General features: G+C 42.9%; 1 protein-coding gene across 6 annotated transcripts in view; it reads right to left on the bottom strand.

Moving 5' to 3' along the window:
• LOC310869716 (receptor-type tyrosine-protein phosphatase U-like) overlaps positions 1-21,360 on the bottom strand; it is a 176,688-nt gene that overhangs the window by 86,663 nt on the left and 68,665 nt on the right. For all 6 annotated transcript variants that reach the window (XM_083780577.1, XM_083780579.1, XM_083780578.1 and 3 more), the window contains exon 3: positions 1,379-1,650. In XM_083780577.1, the coding sequence (XP_083636703.1) occupies positions 1,379-1,650 (272 nt within the window). The remainder of the gene's footprint in view (positions 1-1,378; positions 1,651-21,360) is intronic.

The following is a 21,360-nucleotide window of genomic DNA, read 5'->3' as shown; positions in this document are numbered from 1 at the left end:
GGTAGGCAGGGTTCTGAACTGTCCACAGCTCTCCTCATGAGAGACAGAATGAGTAGAATTATTATGCCATAATATGTGACTCGCCGTGAATGTAACACAGTCATTGGATTATTATTACTTTGTTCATGTCATATGGAAGCAGGGAATCATAGCTTCAAATTGACATATTGGTTGTTCAGTTTGACCCACCACTTTTGGAGATATGGCTATATATAGATGTCTTGCAGAAAACAACAAGTTGAGAAAACAGGCTTGAAAGGTTCACTTCTGTTTACTTATGTTTAAGCATATATTTCATATTTACATGTCGATTTCAGCTCTGACATTTATTTCAGACATGCTCTAGTATGTGAAGAGTCTGCCTGTGCAATTAACTCATTTAGGATAAAAACAATAATTAAAAATCAGTTTTTCTCCTCTGGTGAAAAGCTGGAGGTTGTTCTCAGTCAAATCTGGTCACATATTATAATGAGTATTAGTGAGGACCATTTATATGAAGATAGGTTGAAACTGGTCGTCCTTTAACATTAATGTCAAGAAAAAAAAAAGCTTAACCAAGCTAAAGTGTATCTTAGTAAACTAGCATCAAGGGATAAAAAGAGAGTGACTCCTCAGACTACGGCAGAAAATAAATGGAGTGACTTCCGCCCTGAGCAGCCTGGATTTGTCTGAGAGATATACTAATGATCGCGTTCCCCTCCTGAGAGAGCCCGCCTCTGCCTGCCGCCTCTCCTATACAGCTGCAACGTGGCGGCTAAACTTCTGAAGTGAAGAAAATCATTACTTTAAATCATGTTGGTTGTTTTGTGAGGCTTCTTGCACGGAACAAGAGAGTGGAGGATAGTAGCAGAGGCGGCTGTCTGCATCGATCCATGAAGCCCTCTAATCTCATTAACTATTAACTGCTCCTTGATTTATTGAGATGAGGCCCAGAGTGCAGAGAGGTTATGGAAGCAAACGTTCAACACACTGAGCCCCCCCCCCCCCCCCCCCCCCAACCACATGAAATTGATGTCAATTGACTGATCAGCAAACCCACACTCCCACAACGCCTTATATCAGTAACGCCTCCTCATTAATGCTCGTTTGAGGTGGGGTGTAGGGTGGAATTGTACATGAGTCAACCAGGGGCGCTAGGAGATAAATTATTGGCCGTAATGAGTGGATTCAAGGCTCCATCCAGCCATCATGGTCCTACAAGCTACATTATAGAGGTAATAAGCGAGGCGAGCATAGAACACCGTGGATATCGATCAAGCTGCAGCATGCAGGGAAATTATAAATATCCACGGTAGGAACTGTATATAGTGTGGGAGGTGATATTCTTCCGCTAGGAAAAAAGAAGAATGTGTGGGAGGAACTGTGGCACGATGCTCACCTGATATTCGCTGGGCCAGAAGGTGCTGACGGCCAGCTCCACCTGATGCCACTGGCGTCCCTGGGAGCCGGAGATGTTCCATGCGGCGCTGCCCCTCGGGCCGCCGTTGACGCGCACGTAGACCTGCAGGTCTCCAGGACTGTGGCCGTCGCGGCTGTACAGGAAGTAGCTGAACTGAATGCAGTGGGTGTCGTTCTCGCTGAGCGGGCGCAGAAGCAACTGAGCGCGCTGCCCGGCGGCATGCTGGGACGAGTTGACCATCAGGAAGGAACCTGCAGACAGGGAAAAGAGTAAGGATGAGATGAGTCACTCACTGTGAACTTGCCCAGAACGGTGAAGTGCATTATACTGAAAATAAATATTCACACAAAATAAAACCAATAGGGTGTAGCATAGGTGGACATTTTTGTGGTTCCACAGATATAGAGATTTCCAAAAATATTTATATTGTAGCGACCCCGCAAAAGACCGGCCGTGACTTGCTCCTCGAAGGGAGCTAGCTCTCTTGGCGTTGCCCGTTACCTGCCGGTCTGCCAAGCTGGAGACTGGGTTTCTATTCCAGCTGGTTGCGTGAAACGTTACATTGATGTCAGAAGTGCGACACCAGACATCCGCAGCGGAACAAGGACCGACTGGACTAGGTTCCCCCCAGTTAGCTGGTTTAGCCCTCTGAATTAGTTTGGAGTTCCATTGTCAACTGTTCTTATCAATGATGGACAAAACTCCAGTTACTCCACTTGAGCTAAATGTTTTTTTTCCTTTTTTTTCCCCTGAAAAATTTACATTTTCGAGTTAGCTGGTTTCTGCCCGACAGCAGAGATATACTGTACTATATTCTTTTGCGAATTTCAAATATGTTTTACACAATCAAATATTTGATTCACCTGTATGAATCTCTATGGGAAAATCAATGGGGTTTCTATCTGTGGAACCACAAAATGTCCGCCGCTGCTATGCCCTATAGAAGAAGTAACTCTGTAGAGACTGCTTAAAGCCTCAGTTCCAGATAGATATGTCATACATGTCTTGTTAGCTTTCATCCGTTACACAACACGTGCGTTTCTACAACAACCCTGATAGAAAAAAGGTTGACAGACTTCGTGATGACAGACACATTGTTATCCAAGATACAGTTGAGAGGAGTTTGTTTGTAAGTGTGTCTCCATTTCACTGATCTCTGTCTCGTCCTGCAACATCCTGTCAGGGTTCTAACGACTCTCCTTTGGTTTGTTTTCCTGCCCCATTCAAATGATAAAAGCTCCAGAGCTGAGTAGTGACTTTCATCTGGACTGAGACTCAAAACAGTTCACTACTTTATGATCCAGCCTGTAGCGTACAACAGCACACACTGACCTGGAACCCTAAAAAGAATCACAACACACAGAGAGAGAGAGAGAGAGAGAGAGAGAGAGAGAGAGAGAGAGAGAGAGAGAGAGAGAGAGAGAGAGAGAGAGAGAGAGAGAGATGAAAGACTAGTGTTGCAGACATTACCCTCAGGGAGTTGTAACCTGCTCCTAAAAGGCACAGCTACTAAACTAATGAAGAGAAGAATAGAGAAATAAAAGGAATTGCAGTACAAACTCTGAATTCATTACCAAGGATTGGATCAGATGCTTATAGCGAATTATTCCGGCCCCAATGTTACCTTTGCCAGACATGTAATTATGAGCATTACAGATCAACGTGCTTGATTCCGGAAAAAAAGAGTGATAGACAGAGACAGAGAGACAGAGACAGAGACAGAGACAGAGACAGAGACAGAGACAGAGAGAGAGAGAGAGAGAGATAATAGGACAAAGAGAGAAATATACCATAATGTACTGTACACATGCAGTACATCATCAAGTGCATTGAACAGTGCTGGCCAGTGGCCACAGCAGAGTGGATGAAGAAGGCAGAGAGATGGTGGGCTAGCAGCGTACTATAGCTGAATGGAAATGTAGTTGAAATGTAGTTGACTGGACTAGGTTCCCCCCAGTTAGCTGGTTTAGCCCTCTGAATTAGTTTGGAGTTCCATTGTCAACTGTTCTTATCAATGATGGACAAAACTCCAGTTACTCCACTTGAGCTAAATGTTTTTTTTCCTTTTTTTTCCCCTGAAAAATTTACATTTTCGAGTTAGCTGGTTTCTGCCCGACAGCAGAGATATACTGTACTATATTCTTTTGCGAATTTCAAATATGTTTTACACAATCAAATATTTGATTCACCTGTATGAATCTCTATGGGAAAATCAATGGGGTTTCTATCTGTGGAACCACAAAATGTCCGCCGCTGCTATGCCCTATAGAAGAAGTAACTCTGTAGAGACTGCTTAAAGCCTCAGTTCCAGATAGATATGTCATACATGTCTTGTTAGCTTTCATCCGTTACACAACACGTGCGTTTCTACAACAACCCTGATAGAAAAAAGGTTGACAGACTTCGTGATGACAGACACATTGTTATCCAAGATACAGTTGAGAGGAGTTTGTTTGTAAGTGTGTCTCCATTTCACTGATCTCTGTCTCGTCCTGCAACATCCTGTCAGGGTTCTAACGACTCTCCTTTGGTTTGTTTTCCTGCCCCATTCAAATGATAAAAGCTCCAGAGCTGAGTAGTGACTTTCATCTGGACTGAGACTCAAAACAGTTCACTACTTTATGATCCAGCCTGTAGCGTACAACAGCACACACTGACCTGGAACCCTAAAAAGAATCACAACACACAGAGAGAGAGAGAGAGAGAGAGAGAGAGAGAGAGAGAGAGAGAGAGAGAGAGAGAGAGAGAGAGAGAGAGAGAGAGAGAGATGAAAGACTAGTGTTGCAGACATTACCCTCAGGGAGTTGTAACCTGCTCCTAAAAGGCACAGCTACTAAACTAATGAAGAGAAGAATAGAGAAATAAAAGGAATTGCAGTACAAACTCTGAATTCATTACCAAGGATTGGATCAGATGCTTATAGCGAATTATTCCGGCCCCAATGTTACCTTTGCCAGACATGTAATTATGAGCATTACAGATCAACGTGCTTGATTCCGGAAAAAAAGAGTGATAGACAGAGACAGAGAGACAGAGACAGAGACAGAGACAGAGACAGAGACAGAGACAGAGAGAGAGAGAGAGAGAGATAATAGGACAAAGAGAGAAATATACCATAATGTACTGTACACATGCAGTACATCATCAAGTGCATTGAACAGTGCTGGCCAGTGGCCACAGCAGAGTGGATGAAGAAGGCAGAGAGATGGTGGGCTAGCAGCGTACTATAGCTGAATGGAAATGTAGTTGAATAAATGTGCAATCAGAGCCCTGCAACGTGCTTCCATTAATCACACTGACATAGTTATTAGGCTGTAATGGTGACCTGGGGAATATTTAAAATACAGTGTGATATTCCCACCACACACACAGATGTAGGGCGCACATGCAGAGTCACACATTCTGAGACATAAAATCTAAGTGAGTTAATCTGTGTGCATTCATCTGAGTGCGTATCTGAATCACCGTTCACTTACAAGCGAGTGCACACGCACTCCTGCATGCACGCGCACGCACGCACGCACACACCAATACGTTCACTGCCAGACTCGCTTTTAATACAAATCCTCCCGACCTTCCCAGAAGTGAGAAGTGGTCCCCCCCTCCTTCTTGGCAAGGGAGGTGATTAACATACTAATGTACTATAAAAAATTGGCCTCTGGCGCTCCTAGTCCTGGCACAAGAAAATATGGCTCATAACTAAGTCTAGCACCCCATACTGTAGCTTTCACACCCCAGGAATAACCAACCAACCATTCTTAATCACCTGTTTCCCATGGCCAGGAAATAGAACAGAAAACTGGTAAAACAAAAAAATAAAAAATAAACATACAGTTGTTTTTTATTGTGACCGAAGGTCGCAGTTAACTATGGAATCATGCATTTCCCGTCAGTGTGTGTGTGTTGGTTGGTTGGTCGGGGTGAAAGAGCATGTGACATCACGTGAAGAGATGGTGTAAATTAATCTTCATTAGAGGCAAAAGAAACTGCCATACGGCCTGTAAACAAGAATTGATTTCAGTGATCATTTAAATGTGGCATTTCTAGTCTCTTAGAGTAACTTATTAGCCTTTCTCTGCCTGTAGGACCACAATATATATATATATTTTATCCGTTAACAAGGCTAAATCACATTGAGTTCCATTTCTGTTTTGACAACCTAGAAACCTAGAAGCAGTGGACAATGTTTCAATTACTTGAAAGATTCAATTTTTTATTTGATTTAGTTTTTGTTAGGACAGGATAGAGTAGATAACTGTTAAATCATATACAGGCTATAATGTATATACTTATACATACTTACATACACATGCTGTATCCAAGTGCATGCACGCACGTGCGCGCACACACACACACACACACGCACGCACGCACACAGACACAGCTCACATTTGGCAGTCCTACATATTGCAGAAGGCGCAGAAATGTAGAGATATTTCTGAATTCTTCATTGACATTTTGCTAATTGAGAAAACATTTATCTAACATGACCCAACCTGAAGGTCACGACCCCTCCCTGTCCACTTTTAATCCAATCTTCTCTCCACCAAAAGGCACAAATAAGTGTCAAGTTGACAGAAGCGGCATCACATGATAAAAAGACTACAGACACTCTCACTGCTCTATGTTCTTACAAAAAACAGATTTTCATCTTCTTTCTTTTCCAGTTTCTCACCTGCACCCAAGCGAAGCTGGACAGGCTCTGACTTAGAACCTGTCAGCCTCCCACACCACTCCTTTGATGTGTGGGCCCTTCAGGGCCACGGGGACTAAATTGCTTTCCTTCACTTCAGGGGCCACAGGACACTGTGGCTGACTGAGAGCAAAGAGCCTGACTGTCCTGGTGACAGGGGTCATTTGGGAAAAGCTCGAGTCTCTACTAACCCAACATGTCTTCTGCATTTCTCACTGTAGTTTTTCTACACCAGTAATTCTCAAACTTTGAGAGTTTCAAGGCCCCCCGGTTTGATACTGTATGTGTTAGGCCACGCACCACCATTTGACCACCTTTATATGGAGTTTTAGCTCTATGGCTCCAATCTATAATCCTCTGTGTTGATGTAACTCCCATTGTTACAGACACGTAAGGGTCCATTTGGAATGGACCACTGGTGGTCCCCAGGCCCGACACTGAGAACCCCTATTCTACTTGAGCGTATCAGTATGATAAGGCCTATAGCAATCTATAGCTGGATATAGCTTAGTCTATAGCTAGTAGGCACAGTACTAGCCTTCATCAGCGTGACAAATACAATGTGAAAGATACCTCGTATCCAGTGCTGTAGTCAAGTCTTTTTCAGACAGTATACCATAATTATTCCCTGCATGACATACACATGTATAGGCTATGTGTGGTCAATGGATGTAATGGTTAGCAGATGCTATAGTATTTTTTTCTTCTCCAAAACTTGGCATGGCATACTACGTATAGAACACACCACTGCTTCGTATCTACAGTAAATATTATATCGGCAATAGTAGTAGCGTCACTAGCATGTAGATTATATTTGTTTCAATCCAATCCAGTACAGTGAGAGAGATGTGGCTCGATGATGAAGGTCGTTAGCATATCATGCCACAAACCATTACCCAAACATGCCTCCATTCTCTTCCACATCAGCTTGTCAGAATAAGTCAACGTGATTAATGCAATAATTAAGGCTGTGATAAAAATGAGATACGACTAGCCACTGGTAACTTCACTTGATATCTCTGACACACACGCACGCACACACAAAAATGAACAAAATATAATAATAACTAGAACTGCACTCTGTCGAGTGCATACTTGCTTGTTGCACACTAGTAGGCCATAAATGGCCAACTAGTGCGCAAGCAGAGCGCGCAAGTACTTTCGACCGCTGTAAACTGTCAAATCTCAGTATCTCTGTGAAGGAACGTTTGAAATGTCTAATTATTAGGTGTAACTATTTGCTACCTACCTACTTTATGCATATAAACACCTAGTATTATTAAGTATGGTTCAAGTTTCTATCTATATAATAAATACAGTTTTATCGATTTAGATATATTCTGGATCCCTTTTTAGTTTTTTAAAGAAAAATAAATCATTGATATGTGATGAAAAAAAAGGTATATAAACTGAATTAAAATATGTTATACAGTATAATTATTCTATTATTTATTCTAAATTGTCAATTGTTTTAAATGTATTTCATCTTGGAATATAGTGATATTAATACTAAATCATGATCAGAGTAATAGGTGTCTCTAACTTCAATTTCTGTAATAATACTTTCACATTTGTTAAAATATACATGATCTAAAAACCGTCCCAGCCAACCCGCCACTTTTGATGCGTATGCAAATAAAATAGCAAATTGTGCCTGATTTGCTGGGACCAGAGTACATGGTGTGTATATGTATGACTAGCTCTCAATGATGACGTAAAACATATATGTAATCTGGTCCCAGCAAATCAGGCACAGATATATTACATACATGACCATATGTCTTACGTCATCATTGAGAGCTAGTCATACATATACATATATATGTAATTTGTAAGTTGATTAGCGGTATACGGTGGTTACTTTGCGCCAAAGACCGTGCCAGCCAACCCGCCACTTGATGCGTATGCTAATAAAACAGCAGATTTGTGCCTGGTTTGCTGGGACCAGATTACGTAAATGACCATATTTCTTACGTCATCATTGAGAGCTAGTCATACATATACATATATATGTAATTTGTAAGTTGATTAGCGGTATACGGTGGTTACTTTGCGCCAAAGACCGTGCCAGCCAACCCGCCACTTGATGCGTATGCTAATAAAACAGCAGATTTGTGCCTGGTTTGCTGGGACCAGATTACGTAAATGACCATATTTCTTACGTCATCATTGAGAGCTAGTCATACATATACAAACCATGTACTCTGGTCCCAGCAAATCAGGCACGATTTGCTATTTTATTTTACTGATTATGTATATAGTATACGTATGACTAGCTCTAAATGATGACGTAAGACATATGGTCATTTATGTAATCTGGTCCCAGCAAACCAGGCACAAATTTGCTGTTTTATTTGCATACGCATCAAGTGGCGGGTTGGCTGGCACGGTGCACACAGACCGGGCGAAATTATAACTTGCGCGCTCTGCTTGCGCAAGTAATAAAAATTAAATACCCACTGCAGAGAACATTCTCCATAAATCCATAGAGGCTGATAAGGCTCCATCTACAGTATTTCTCCTGTGACCCTGCCAAGGACGAGGGAACAGCATTAAGAGATTAGGGAACGGCTTCAACTCACTGAGTTCATATCAGAATGTGGGTTGGAACCTGAGTCACAGGTCTGCACACTTTTAATCATACTTACACCCATAAAAAACATGGTGGGCTAAAGGGGACAAGATAAGAGATTATCTTCATCTTTCTCCGTTTCCTCTGCCCCCATTGCATTTTATAACTCTGACACTGCCCTTATAAATTGGCTGACACCCTGACATGGGCATCTTTCACAGCAACCTACCTGATGCATTTTTTTTTCAACGTATTGTTTGTTTCTCGTTGTATCTCAGGCTGTAGCAGTGTGATCTGTGCGGCTGGCAGTGACATAGGGGACGTGTTTGTTTACTGGATCCAAAAGGCAATGCAGATTTTGCCATTTACAAAGCCACAGAATGTTGTACGCCGTGCAAATAGGGAAATATCTGACGCGATGCCAGCTGGTCATGAATGAGACAGAGCCTAACCACTTGTGCAAACAATACAAGGCTCTGCTGCAGACATCTAGCACTAATTCATTCCTTGAGTTGAAAGTCCAAAAAAGCCCAAACGCAACCCGGAGACTGTTCAAAACAACACACGGTTTCTCCACAAATCCCCCACACTGACTTATAACATTAAATACTGTATGTCAACCTCCACTGTCTAGACATTGCCTAACAAGTCCTGCTGGCCGGGATATTCCACTCTGTGATTACACCCAACACGCACGCACGCACACATGTCGCACACAAATAAACAAACATTGCATCAAATGACAAAGAAATGACTGGATTTGCACAGACAGAGCACAGAACATTAATTTGATACATGTGAATGAGGCCTCAGGATGCCAGGGAACCTTCTTGAAGTTCTTTGGTGGCAGAAATCAATAGTGCATTACCAGCCATCTAGTGATAGCGTGCAGGTGGGCTGACAAGCCAATACTCCACTCCCTCATACCTCCCATCGCCCCATCACTGCATCTTGATGTATACCAGCCTCCTGCTGCATGCCTCATCTGACACCCTGAGGGCTTTTTGGTGTGTGTGTGTGTGTGTGTGTGTGTGTGTGTGTGTGTGTGTGTGTGTGTGTGTGTGTGTGTGTGTGTGTGTGTGTGTGTGTGTGCGTGTGTGTGTGTTTGTGTGTGTGTGTGTGTGTGTGTGTGTCAGTCATTTCTTCTCACTTTCTCTGGCCACTTGGCAAGCAGAACACGTAATTTACCCTCCCTTTGCTCGTCTCTTGTCATTAAGGAATAAGGACCCTCTGGGGACGTGTAAGTAAGAAGTCTAACTAACAGGTGGCAGGGAACCCTCTCTGATGTCTCTCTGAGTCATTGGCTCCGCTAAAGAGAAAATCAGCAGACAAAAGAACGACGTGCTGTGATCAAAGTCTAAAGTGGAATGTGTGTTGAAAACTCATTCCATGCCACCAAAACCTCCGGCACTGTTGCAGCCCCTACCAACAGGATGCAGTTTTTTTTTCCTTTTCATAAAAATAAAAAAAACCTTCACCTTCACTTCCCAAAACTAACCTATAACTTGCCTATAACTGATCTGTCTATCAAACTTTTTTGATAGAGAAAAATAATGCAGCCTCTCTCTCTCTCTCTCTCTCTCTCTCTCTCAAAGACAAACACAAACCTCCATTACCTGAATCCATCTAATCTCCAGAAAAGCCCATTCCTGGGTTGTGTTTGTCCTTCTCTGATAGGGTTGTGGTGGATGGAGCAGTGCCTGTGTGTGTGTGTTGGGGGGGGGGGGGGGGGGGTTTAGCAGTCCACCTGCAGCATCTGGGTGGATACTGAGGAAGAGGAGACGGTGCAGACACATATCGTGGATTCCCTCATGCCTCCTCCCTGGTATGAGTCTGGACTTCGGCCCATAGCTGGAGAAATCAGAAAATTATCGTGACCAATCTGGAACTGGGTTTCAGCTGCTGTTCGTACAACAGTGAAAACAACAATGTTTGCCCTCGACGCAACACGTTTAAAGGTTTCCACAGAAACGATGAGAACAGCACTTCTTTCAGATATCCAACATAACTCGCTCACATAGAAAGTAGAAACTAAACAGACCGTGTTGTTTTTTGTGTGGTATCTTTCAAGCATGAGGAGCAGACTAGTGCACTGTGATGACATCAGCTTTCTATTACGCTGATTTCCTATATGAGTCTAGGAGTCTGTCAAGGCAACTACTTACGCCCACTTTTCAAGGGTACCAATGGCATGCGTGCGTTATTAATTAAAAGCCACAATATTGCCTTGGCACTTTTCATGTTAATAATTGAATTGTGTAATTTTTTTTTTTTTTTTTTGATAATACAGTATGTAGCAAAGGCTATCGGGATCGAGACTCGCTGTTAGGCTACATTGGAGCCTAGGTGCCCGGAACTTTAGGCCAATGGTCCGGGCCGATATAATTGTGTTTTTGCCATGGCCATTAGAACCTTTGAATAAACTAAACAAAATACTGTTTGAAAACGCATCACAAAGTGTTGTGTTGCAAGCTTATATGTGAGTTATTTCGACTAGCTTTGGAAAATGTATAGTTAGTTAGTTTCTGCGAGAGTGAGGCCTAGCCAACAACAACTCGGGATTGCTGGATCGCTGCCCTCCACAATTTCCATCAGGTTCTTGAGCTTTGCAGTGTTGTCAGCCAAGCTGTCGTGCCGGAGCACGTCTAAATAGGTGGTACGCTTCTTTCCCCTCCTGGCTTTGCCCTGGGTTAGCTCCCATAGGGCTATTTACTTGCCTCAAGTTCTGGGTGCCTGACGCGGTGCCCTGCCAGCCTCATCCTTCTCTCTTCGACTTTGTCCGTGACCCGTGGTAGGTCCCCATAAAGAAATTGTGATTATCTCAAATAATTGTGATTTGCCAATTAAGTAATAATTGCAACAGGCCATACAAGTCCAGAGCTGAGCGTGCTCTACTGTCAAATGATTAAGAGAAGGGCAGACAGGTGGCAGTCTGGCTGCTGACAGACTCTCAGTGAACAGAACTATAGAAACAGTCCTCACTCACAAGGTTGAATTCTCTTTGCATTATTGAGGGCCTCCTATGCAAAGCTTTGTGTGTTTGTGTGAATCACAGCAATGATTTGAATGGGTGCTCACCCCATAGCGATGATTTGATTGGCTGGGCAAAGTACGTATTGAGGATAAAAAGTGAGGATAGAAAAGTGAAGACTGAAAAGTGAGGACTGCAGCAACAGTCATGACAAACAGACATGTTTTGGCTACTCCGTCCTGCTCATTTGGAGGGCACATGGTCACAGTATGATAAAGGGCTGCATGGAGGTTAGAAGACCACAGAGGGACAATTCATCTTTACTGCTGCATGTGTATCTCAACTGGCCAGTACATCAGTCAGGTCATAGTTATACTGAAATCATTTTAATTAGGTAGATTATTTGTCACAAAATATACATCTCACAAAACAAAAATAGTAATAAATGGTAAATGGTGCATTTATATAGCGCCTTTATCCAAGGCGCTTTACAGAGATTGTGCATTACATTCACCCATTCACACACACATTCATACACCGATGGCAGCGGAAACCATGCAAGGCACCAACTAGCACATCGGGAGCAATTAGGGGTTCAGTGTCTTGCTCAAGGACACTTCGACAGTAACTCTGGGGGAGCACGGGTTCGAACTGGCAACCTTACGGTTCCCATCCAGGCACTCTACCCCTGAGCCACCGCCGCCCCGTAATGAAGTCACTATTCATTGGAGTGGCACCAATAGCTAGTTTCAGGCAGTAGAGGGCACACTAAGGCTGGCCTAGACCGTTTTCTCCCACACACAACAACAGTGGACCTGTGTGGGTCCCATGTGACTATAAATCACATGGCCGTTGGATTAGAAACAGGGTGGTTGGTTTACATTTTAAATGTGATACTGAAAGAGGAGTCAGCATCTGATCTGCCAACTGCCAAAAGAGCCACACACAAAGATGAGGCTGGGTCTTGTTAAAACTGACCCACACCGGAAACCCATTGGCTGGAACTGACACAAAGCCAGCCAAGATTCAAAAAACACAAACAAAGGTAGTTGCTTGAAGCCCATTTGCTTTCATAGCCACACGTACTGTGGCTCATTCAAAATAAAACAATTGTCGGAAACAATTGAAAGACATTTGAAATCCCCATGACATCAATTCATACCCTGCAGGCTGCCGTTTCAATGGCATGCCTTCCAGTGAATAAAGCGCTGGAAACTGAGATCAATATAAATAAATCAGCATAATAAGCATCTCAACTGAAGACAGAGCCAAAAATGCATGCTGTTCTGACATTTACAAGCACAATTCAATAATCATCAGTTGGATTCGTTAACTATGGTAGAGCTGTCCAAATAACTGGAAATCAACAACACGTCTTTAATTAGAAACAAAAGCAGAGAAGCAATCAAATATAATGAAAGTCCAGTGGGAAACATGCAGCCATTATGTATGAATTCTTGTTTTGGTTTGGCCAGCCCATCCTTTGTTTTGTTTTGACTTTAGTTAGGTCATATTTTGTTCAACTCAGTTATTGTTTGCCAAAAGACAAATGATGTGTGATTATGAATTTAAAATAAATTCACACCCGTAGGGGGATCTTAGATCGCCTCATATAAGAACTGTGTTTGAAAAATAAACAAATCATCCTGGCAGTTTCACTCATGAAAAATCAACTGACTGCGAGAAAATGGTCAAAACGCTAATGTTACTGCTGGCGAGTTAACTTTTCGCTAGAAACAGACTGTATCAAATATGAGTGACTGACTGTCAAATGATACAGAGACACCTCCACGACAATATCACAGAGACAGTGTCTAACCCTGGACTCTGGCCCGGCGCCACGGGGGTGCCAGAGGGTGCCCAGCACCCTCAGTTCCAAATTCTGCACCCTCACTTTTATGTACATACAGCATAGTTTTACTATATAAAAATTTGATGTGCACCCTCGCCATTTTCAAATGCCCCCTCAGCCATTTCATCCTGGAGCCGAGCCTGCCTGGACTACAATCTTTACGAGACGATTTATTAAGATGACCCAATGTTATTCTTCATAGAGAAAACAATCTTTACGAGACGATTTATTAAGATGACCCAATGTTATTCTTCATAGAGAAAAACATCCCAGAACCAGGGGATGAGCGAGGACTTCAGCACTATATCCTGTTTTATAAATAAAGTGTAGCTGACAGTGTGTGTGATCAAGTTTGGTGTCTCCGACAGACTATGCTTTCACTCCCCGTCCGTCTGTGTGTGTTAAAACCTCTTCTCCAAATTCTTCATTTCTGATTTTTGCAACACACATTTCTTGCTACTACTCCTACAGATTTTGTCCGAAACCCTGACTTATCAGATCCAATTAAATCAAATCCAATTGCCTATAATTGACTTCCAAAGTTTGCAGTTGGGCAACCTGGTCTGGCAGAGACCTGTGCTCTCAGCCACGCACACACACACGCACACACACACGCACACACACACACACACACACACACACACACACACACACACACACACACACACACACACACACACACACACACACACACACACACACACACACACACACACACACACACACACACACACACACACAACACGCTAGCAAGAACTCAAATACACACATGTGCACGCCAACGTGTGCCATTCCCCGGCTAAGCACAGGAAGAGAGTGAATCACAATGTGTAAGCTCAAACGTGCGTGCGTGCACATCAGGTGTGCTGTAAAGACTGATACGTCCTAACTGGACTTTGCGTCCTCACCTCCCCTATAATCCCCCCTTCACATCTTTACACCAATCATAACCATGATGTTCTGGGCTCTCACTAGGGGGGTTAGTGTTATCCTGGGTCCCCCCCCCCCCCCCCCGGGGTATGGGATATTACTGCCAGGGGTATGGGATATTACTGCCAGGGGTATAGGGATATTACTCTTAGAGTATATATGAATAGAGAAGACACCCGAGTTCTCCTCCCATCCACTTGCATTAAGTTGCTCAAAAGCGCATGAGGCGATTTCACTCCTCCTTCCTGGTAGGAACAGAGTGCATTCTGGGATGGATTTGCCCCAAACACATGAACGCGCTGCCGTTGACTATCATTGTGCCGTTTGTGCGCGTTCACGTATGAAACATTCGTTCACGTGTCATGGCCCCAAACACATGAACGTGCGCAATGATAGTCAACGGGCCAGCGCTGGCTCGAGCTGCAATGACAAATCTGGCCACTATGTCCATTTCGCCTCAGGGTTTCCTCTGGGTGCCTATTCATATATCCCATTCTGACCGGGCACCCATTTTGGTGTCAGCATCATGTTATGCTTTATCTATTGAAAAATAGCAGATCTACAAGCTCATATCGCGCCACCGAGTGGCGCGATACGAGCTTGTAGGTCTGCAATTTTTTGAAAAATCGAAGAACGACTGACATTTTTAGAATCTGATCTCAGGTCAGAATGGGTTCATCAGACCAGTGTGTGTCCGGCGGAAACCTCGTATGAATCTGATCTCAGGTCAGAATGGGATATACTCTAAGATATTACTGCAGGGCAAATGGGCCGTGGCAACATGGAGACGAGAATGTCAGCGAGTCACTCTGAGCCTCTGGCTCTGGACGATAGATCATGTCAAATAAATAGTCACATAATCTCACCAATGTCACCGTGTAACACCGCCATGCTGGAGTGACCAAGAGTGAACCCATATTTGGGGTATTAGAATTCAGCTGAGTCATCGCAGTCTGTGAAATCAGTCATAGCAATCAGCAGTCACTGACAGCATTCAGAAATCACGAACGTACACAGTAATCAGCAAACATTAACAAGCCACACCCACGGTAAGGCAGTCAGCCTGCAGTAGTGATCTTTAAAGGGATTGTGACATTAAAAAAAAGGTTTTGGAATTGTTCTTATTTTTTTTAGGTTTTCTAAGCTCAATTGCACCCAAAAACCATGAACTTTTAACATTCAGTAGATTTTCTGTGATCTGGGGTTTTCTGGCTCAAACAGGTGCTCTGATTTTCCTGCTGTTTGTGATGTAAGATCCTGCAAATCCCATATATGTCAATGGGATTTGCCAACAGATGTCACTGTTTTCACTGTGTTGCCTGTTTTCATTGTAGCTCAAAAGGCTTCCAAACCCCAAAGAAAACTTCAGACCACAGAAAATCCAAGTTCAGGTTTTTTGGGTGTAATTGAGGTCATAAAACCTAAAAGAAAAAAGAAAAATAAACGAAAATGAATGTCATAAAACCTTTAAGCAAAGCTGTGATGCACACAGAGCCACACAGGGACACTCAGGGCCACACAGTGGCTCCTTAACCGAGGGCCAGCCATGTGAAGGTGTATTCTACAGTGCAGGGTGATCAATCACAGAGCTGTTGGCCCAATGCTGGGCATCAGCACAGATGGTCTACCACACCGTACCACACGCGCGCGCGCACACACGCACGCACGCACGCACGTGCGGTGAAAGCACAGAGGGTGACAGTGATTAATTAGCAAATGCTGAAAAATGTTTAGGAGTGTCCCACTCTCCTCATCTGCATAATAAAATGTTGCATGCTCTCATCCCACGTTGCTATCCTGTTCTCCTTTACTGTCCTGTCCTGTGTCTTGTCTCCTCCTTTCACGCACGCACGCACACACACACGCACAAACTGCGTATTTTACTAGCTGTGTGATGTGTTGTTCTTTATATAACTGTTGCCAAGTAAGTCTCTAACACGCAACATGCACACGCGCGCGCACACACACACACACACACACACACACACACACACACACAGTGTCAAAACATTGAACTCTCTCGTTAACTCCGTCTGACTTACCTCACCTCTGTCAGCTCTAAAGAAGCCAGCTGTCTGGTGAGAATGCCAGCGTTGTAGAAAATAAAAAATAATGGAAATTCACTCTTGCCACTGTGTGATATCCAGTACCTTTGTTGTTCGTGAGAATGCCAGCATTGACATAACACTCTCGCTACAATACTCTACTTAACAGAATATAACTGAGTGGACTCTCTGGCTACAATACTCTACTTAACACAATATAACTGAGTGGACTCTCTCGCTACAATACTACAGAATATAAGACCACTTAGTGTTTCCTCAGTAGAAGGAACTGGGGCACCTTGAAAATAATGAGTTCCCATTGAGCATCCACTCAAGCACTGATATTTTCAAGTCGACTTGCTGTCTGTAAAAGTTGAAGTCGAGTCAACTTCTCGTTTAATGACGTCATCACATCACAAAAAATGATGATGTTAATTCCTTACTCTGTAGCATAGCACACTTTTTAACATGTATTTATACAGTTGAATACAATATTATGAGGAAGTCCTGTTCGAGGTGGCAGCAGCACAAAGTTGCAACGTATGCACAACATAAAACATGACAAACAATCAAATGAAAATAGCTTAAAACTAGAACAAAGTTCTCAGCGAAGCACAGGTCTCCACAAGGTCAGGTAGGTTATTGTGGCGCTATAATAGGACAATGTGAAAACGGTGCCATTTCTTCTTATGCCTTTGAATCTAACTGTGGGTGTGTAACAAGTTTATTATAGTAACGAAAACAAAAATTTAAAAAACATTGTCCTTAACTAAACTAAATAAAAACTATAATAACTATAACTAGCTGAAACTGTATTGTGTGTTTACAAAACTAACTAAAACAAACTGAAATGATAGGCAAAACGCCTTTAGTTTTTCTCGTTATCAACAGTAACTGAATATATTTTTTAAATGGTATCTATCTTTTGTTGAGTTTTTCACAATAGGTCTACTTACTCTGACCCTTTTGAATTCTGCACCTGACAAATAACCCAAAAGTATGAATAAAATAACTAATAAAAAACTAAACTAAAACTAAGCGTTGTCACAGAACTAAAAACTAGCAAACCCGCTCTAAAAACGAAAACTATAACCATAATACTATAATGAAGAATCTCAAACTATAACACATAGGGTTGTCCAGATCAGATCGGGTGATCGGAAATCAGTACCGATCACATCATTTTTAAAAGATCGGAATTGGGGGGAAAGATCTGATTATTTAGCTGCATGAGCAGACAACAAAGACTATAGTAGTCTAGTAGTCACACTCAGAGGAAATGCAACCCCCACTGTAGTGCCTAAAGTCCTATACTTAATGTCACTACTGGTTGCCGACGGCCAGGTGGAAGCTCTTACGTGTGCCAGTACAAACTGATCTCCAAAACATGTCCGTTGAGTTTAACTTTGCTTTATTTTCCGCAGTCATTTTCCTATATAACATACAGATACAATAATCAGAAAGAAACACTAACAAACACAGGCGACCAGCCCTCCTGAACACAGTAAAAAACTGTTAGCCTCTGACGTCTGGCAACACCTGTACCTGATCAGGAGCCTGGTTAAGTACCTGGGCTGGCCCAGACACTGACCAAGCTGCAGTGACACTGTCAATCAGCAAAACATTAGGTCATAATGGCTCTTACACCCACTATTCATGATGTGATAGGTGTCTGTAGTACTGTCTCTGAATGAGAGATTCTAAGAGTTTTAACTTTTAACTTTATCCAACACATCATTATTTTTGCTATGATTCCCTGCTTTCATAGGACATGAAAAAATAACTAAAATAAATAAAGTAGTTACATATTTTTGCCTTTGAATAATTGAAAGGAAACAGACTAGACTAGAGTGACATACATTTCTCACACCGACAACAATGCAATGCAGTAGAGTAGGCTATACATGTATACTGCTATGTGTCTGAATGGGAAAACCTTATTTATTTGAGCTTTTAGTCAAAATAAGAAATAAATTGCATAACAATTGTTTAAAAATATATAGGCCTACAGTAGTATTTGTATTTTTGTCTCCACCAGGCCGAAGGCATGGGGGGAGAGTATGTTTTGCACTCCGTCCGTCCGTCCGTCCGTCCGTCCGTGTGTGTGTCCGTCCGTGTGTCCGTCCGTGTGTCCGTGAGCAGCTAATCTCCGGCACCGTTAACCCGGTCCATGCCAAATTTTGCACACACACTCCCTGGATGCCAACGAGTCTCTCTAGAGCCATTCAACGAAACCGGTCTTTCAGATTTCTCAGACTCCATCCTGATTGGTTAAGATTGGCTTCCAAAGTTCACAGGAGTGCTCAGTTTCAAACAAAATGCTGCAAATCATGAACACATCGCGTGATTTCCGTGAAATTGTGCACGCACATTCCCACTAGGCCGAGGACGAAATGCCACATGAACAATTTCAACTCAGCCTCAAGGTGGCGCTATAACTGGCCGAAAAGTGTTTTTACCTCTAACTGCACGGATCTGTGGATAACTTTGTATGCCAACTCCCTAGAGGCCAAGGAAAAACCTTTGCCTGGAATTTTTCACATCTGCTCTTTATAGCGCCACCAGGAGGCCGACATATGTAAAACACATTTTCTATTATTACTATTTTATCCAAATTTCACGCAAATCGGTACACATGATCTCCATAGTCATGTGATCAAGACAGGTTTGTTTGATTTCTCATATTCCATCCTGATTGGCCACGATTGGCTCCTACAGTTTTCAGGAGTAGCCCGCTTTGTACAAATCGCCACAACTCCTCAACGCAGCGTCCGATTGCGATGAAACTGTGCACGCATATTCCCACTAGGCTGAGGAAGAAATCCTGGTGAGACCTGTGCCCAGAAGGGCACTTTTTCTAGTTTATTATTATTTCTGTAATAATTATACTATTGTGATATGGCATAAGTGTTGTATAAATATAAAGATCAGCATGTCTCAACATGAAATGATCGGAATCGGATAAACTGTTATTAGAACATGACCTACTCTATATATACTGCCGTTTTTCCCACATCATCAGCATTTATATACTTGTTTTTAGCTATTTCTGATGTCTGTGCCTTTCTGCATTGTGTTTACTAAGTTATTTGTGCACAGTGTCCTGTTTTAGATTAGTTTGTATATTGTATATGAAATAAGTACAATGTCTCTGAAATGATGAATAGTTTTCACCGTCTGTCTTTAGCTGACAGCTGTACAAAAACAAACATTTCTCCCAGTAGCAGAGACATACATGAAGGCACTGGGATCACACATGCATCACCACTCAAACCTGTACATGTTGATTCTTGCAATATGTATAATGTTTATAACATGTTGTTTGTAATAATTTTGTTTGTACACATACTGTACAGACACGGGGCAGACAGAGAGGGGGGGGGCTCTTTCTCAAGTGTCTGTCAGGTGGTCCATGTGTGGAAAGTAATTAATATTTCCCCATCTGTCTAAACGACATGCTATATAAATCATTTTCTTAAAGTGTGCAGAAAGGGGTGTGTAGGGCTGCATCATATCCTGCACATATGGGGGTGTCATGCCCTTCACCACCTTGGAGGTCATCAACTGTGAGTGTGTAAAAATGAACCCGTACGGCTGCGAGGGATTTGACCCAGTAAAACGTTATCAGCAAGGCCCATAGAGGGAGCCAGAGAGCAAACCTCCACCAATTGTAAAACAGAGGCGGGCTCTCAGGGTGTTGAACTCCTCTTCACTGTGTGAAGAGCGCAGGGCAACGGTCACACATGAATAAAGCCTCTAGCAATGCCCAGAACATTGAGCGAAGAGGGGGCAACCAATCCATGTGTGCGTGTGTGGTGTGTGTATGTGTATGTGTACAGTATGTGCGTGTGCGTGCGGGTGTGCACATGCATGTGTGTGCGTGCGTGCACATGCATGTTTCTCTGTCTTTCCCTCCAGCAGCTGCTGTGGGAGTGTATCTGTTCCTGTCAGTTCATGTCAGCATTCTAATATGAGCTTCGGGGAGATTTCAGAGTCTTCCACTATCGGAGGAAAGAGACCCTGAAGGTTTGAGAGTTCAGCTCCAAGGAACACCCTTAGTGGTCAGCGGGGTTACTTGAAGACAAGCAGCAAACGCAGTACGGCAAAACGATTACAAAGTTGGCACAAGACAAGAAGTCTGTATAGGCGTAAGAGCCTAAAAAGGTGAAAGTGTCCTACAGTGAACCCCTTAACTGTTTCTGATGAGCAGGTTGGTGCCTTGCCGTCGGTGTGTGAATGGGTGAATGTAACGCACTTTGGATGAAAGTTGGGCACTAAATGCCCAATTTATTTTTATTTTATTTCATTATTTCATTATTTATTAACTTGGGAATGGACACCAGACGGGCAAAGTACCATAATAATAATAATTGAAGATCACTTCATCGTGTTATGAATTAATGAATATCAATTAAGTCAAACTGTGTCGTTACATAGCTCGTCTGTCGGCACTTCAAACAGCAACAGTGCAAAGAAAAGACATTCAGCACCACAATGAATTCATATATGCTTAATCCTGCAGACATTCAATTCTGCAAACAGATGAGAATGGAAGAGAGAAATATGAGAGTCCAGAGCAAGGGAACAGCTGAGACAGTTGGTAAGAAGGGTAGAAAGAAATTACAGTAACATGAAAGACGGAGAGACAGAAGGAAAGGACGAGAGATAAAGAACGAACGAGAACGAGAGAGGGAGAGAGAGGGAGAGAGAGAGAGAGGGAGTCAACCATCAGTGGACAGGGAGCAGAACAGGAAGCCAATTACCCGTGTTCTGAGCTCCACAGTGGAGGGTGAAGGGTGGGGAGCAGAGGCTGCCTGGCTGGCCTCTGATAACCACAACATGTCATCCCTGTATGTCATGCATGTCACGCATGGCTCTGTGAGGGATACGAAATCCAC

The sequence above is a fragment of the Protomyctophum parallelum genome (assembly GCF_964188405.1).
Source record: "Protomyctophum parallelum genome assembly, chromosome: 1".
NCBI classification, from domain to species: Eukaryota; Metazoa; Chordata; class Actinopteri; order Myctophiformes; family Myctophidae; genus Protomyctophum; species Protomyctophum parallelum.
The sequence above is the reverse complement of the archived record's forward strand: the minus strand, read 5'-3'. Positions and strand labels throughout refer to the sequence as shown.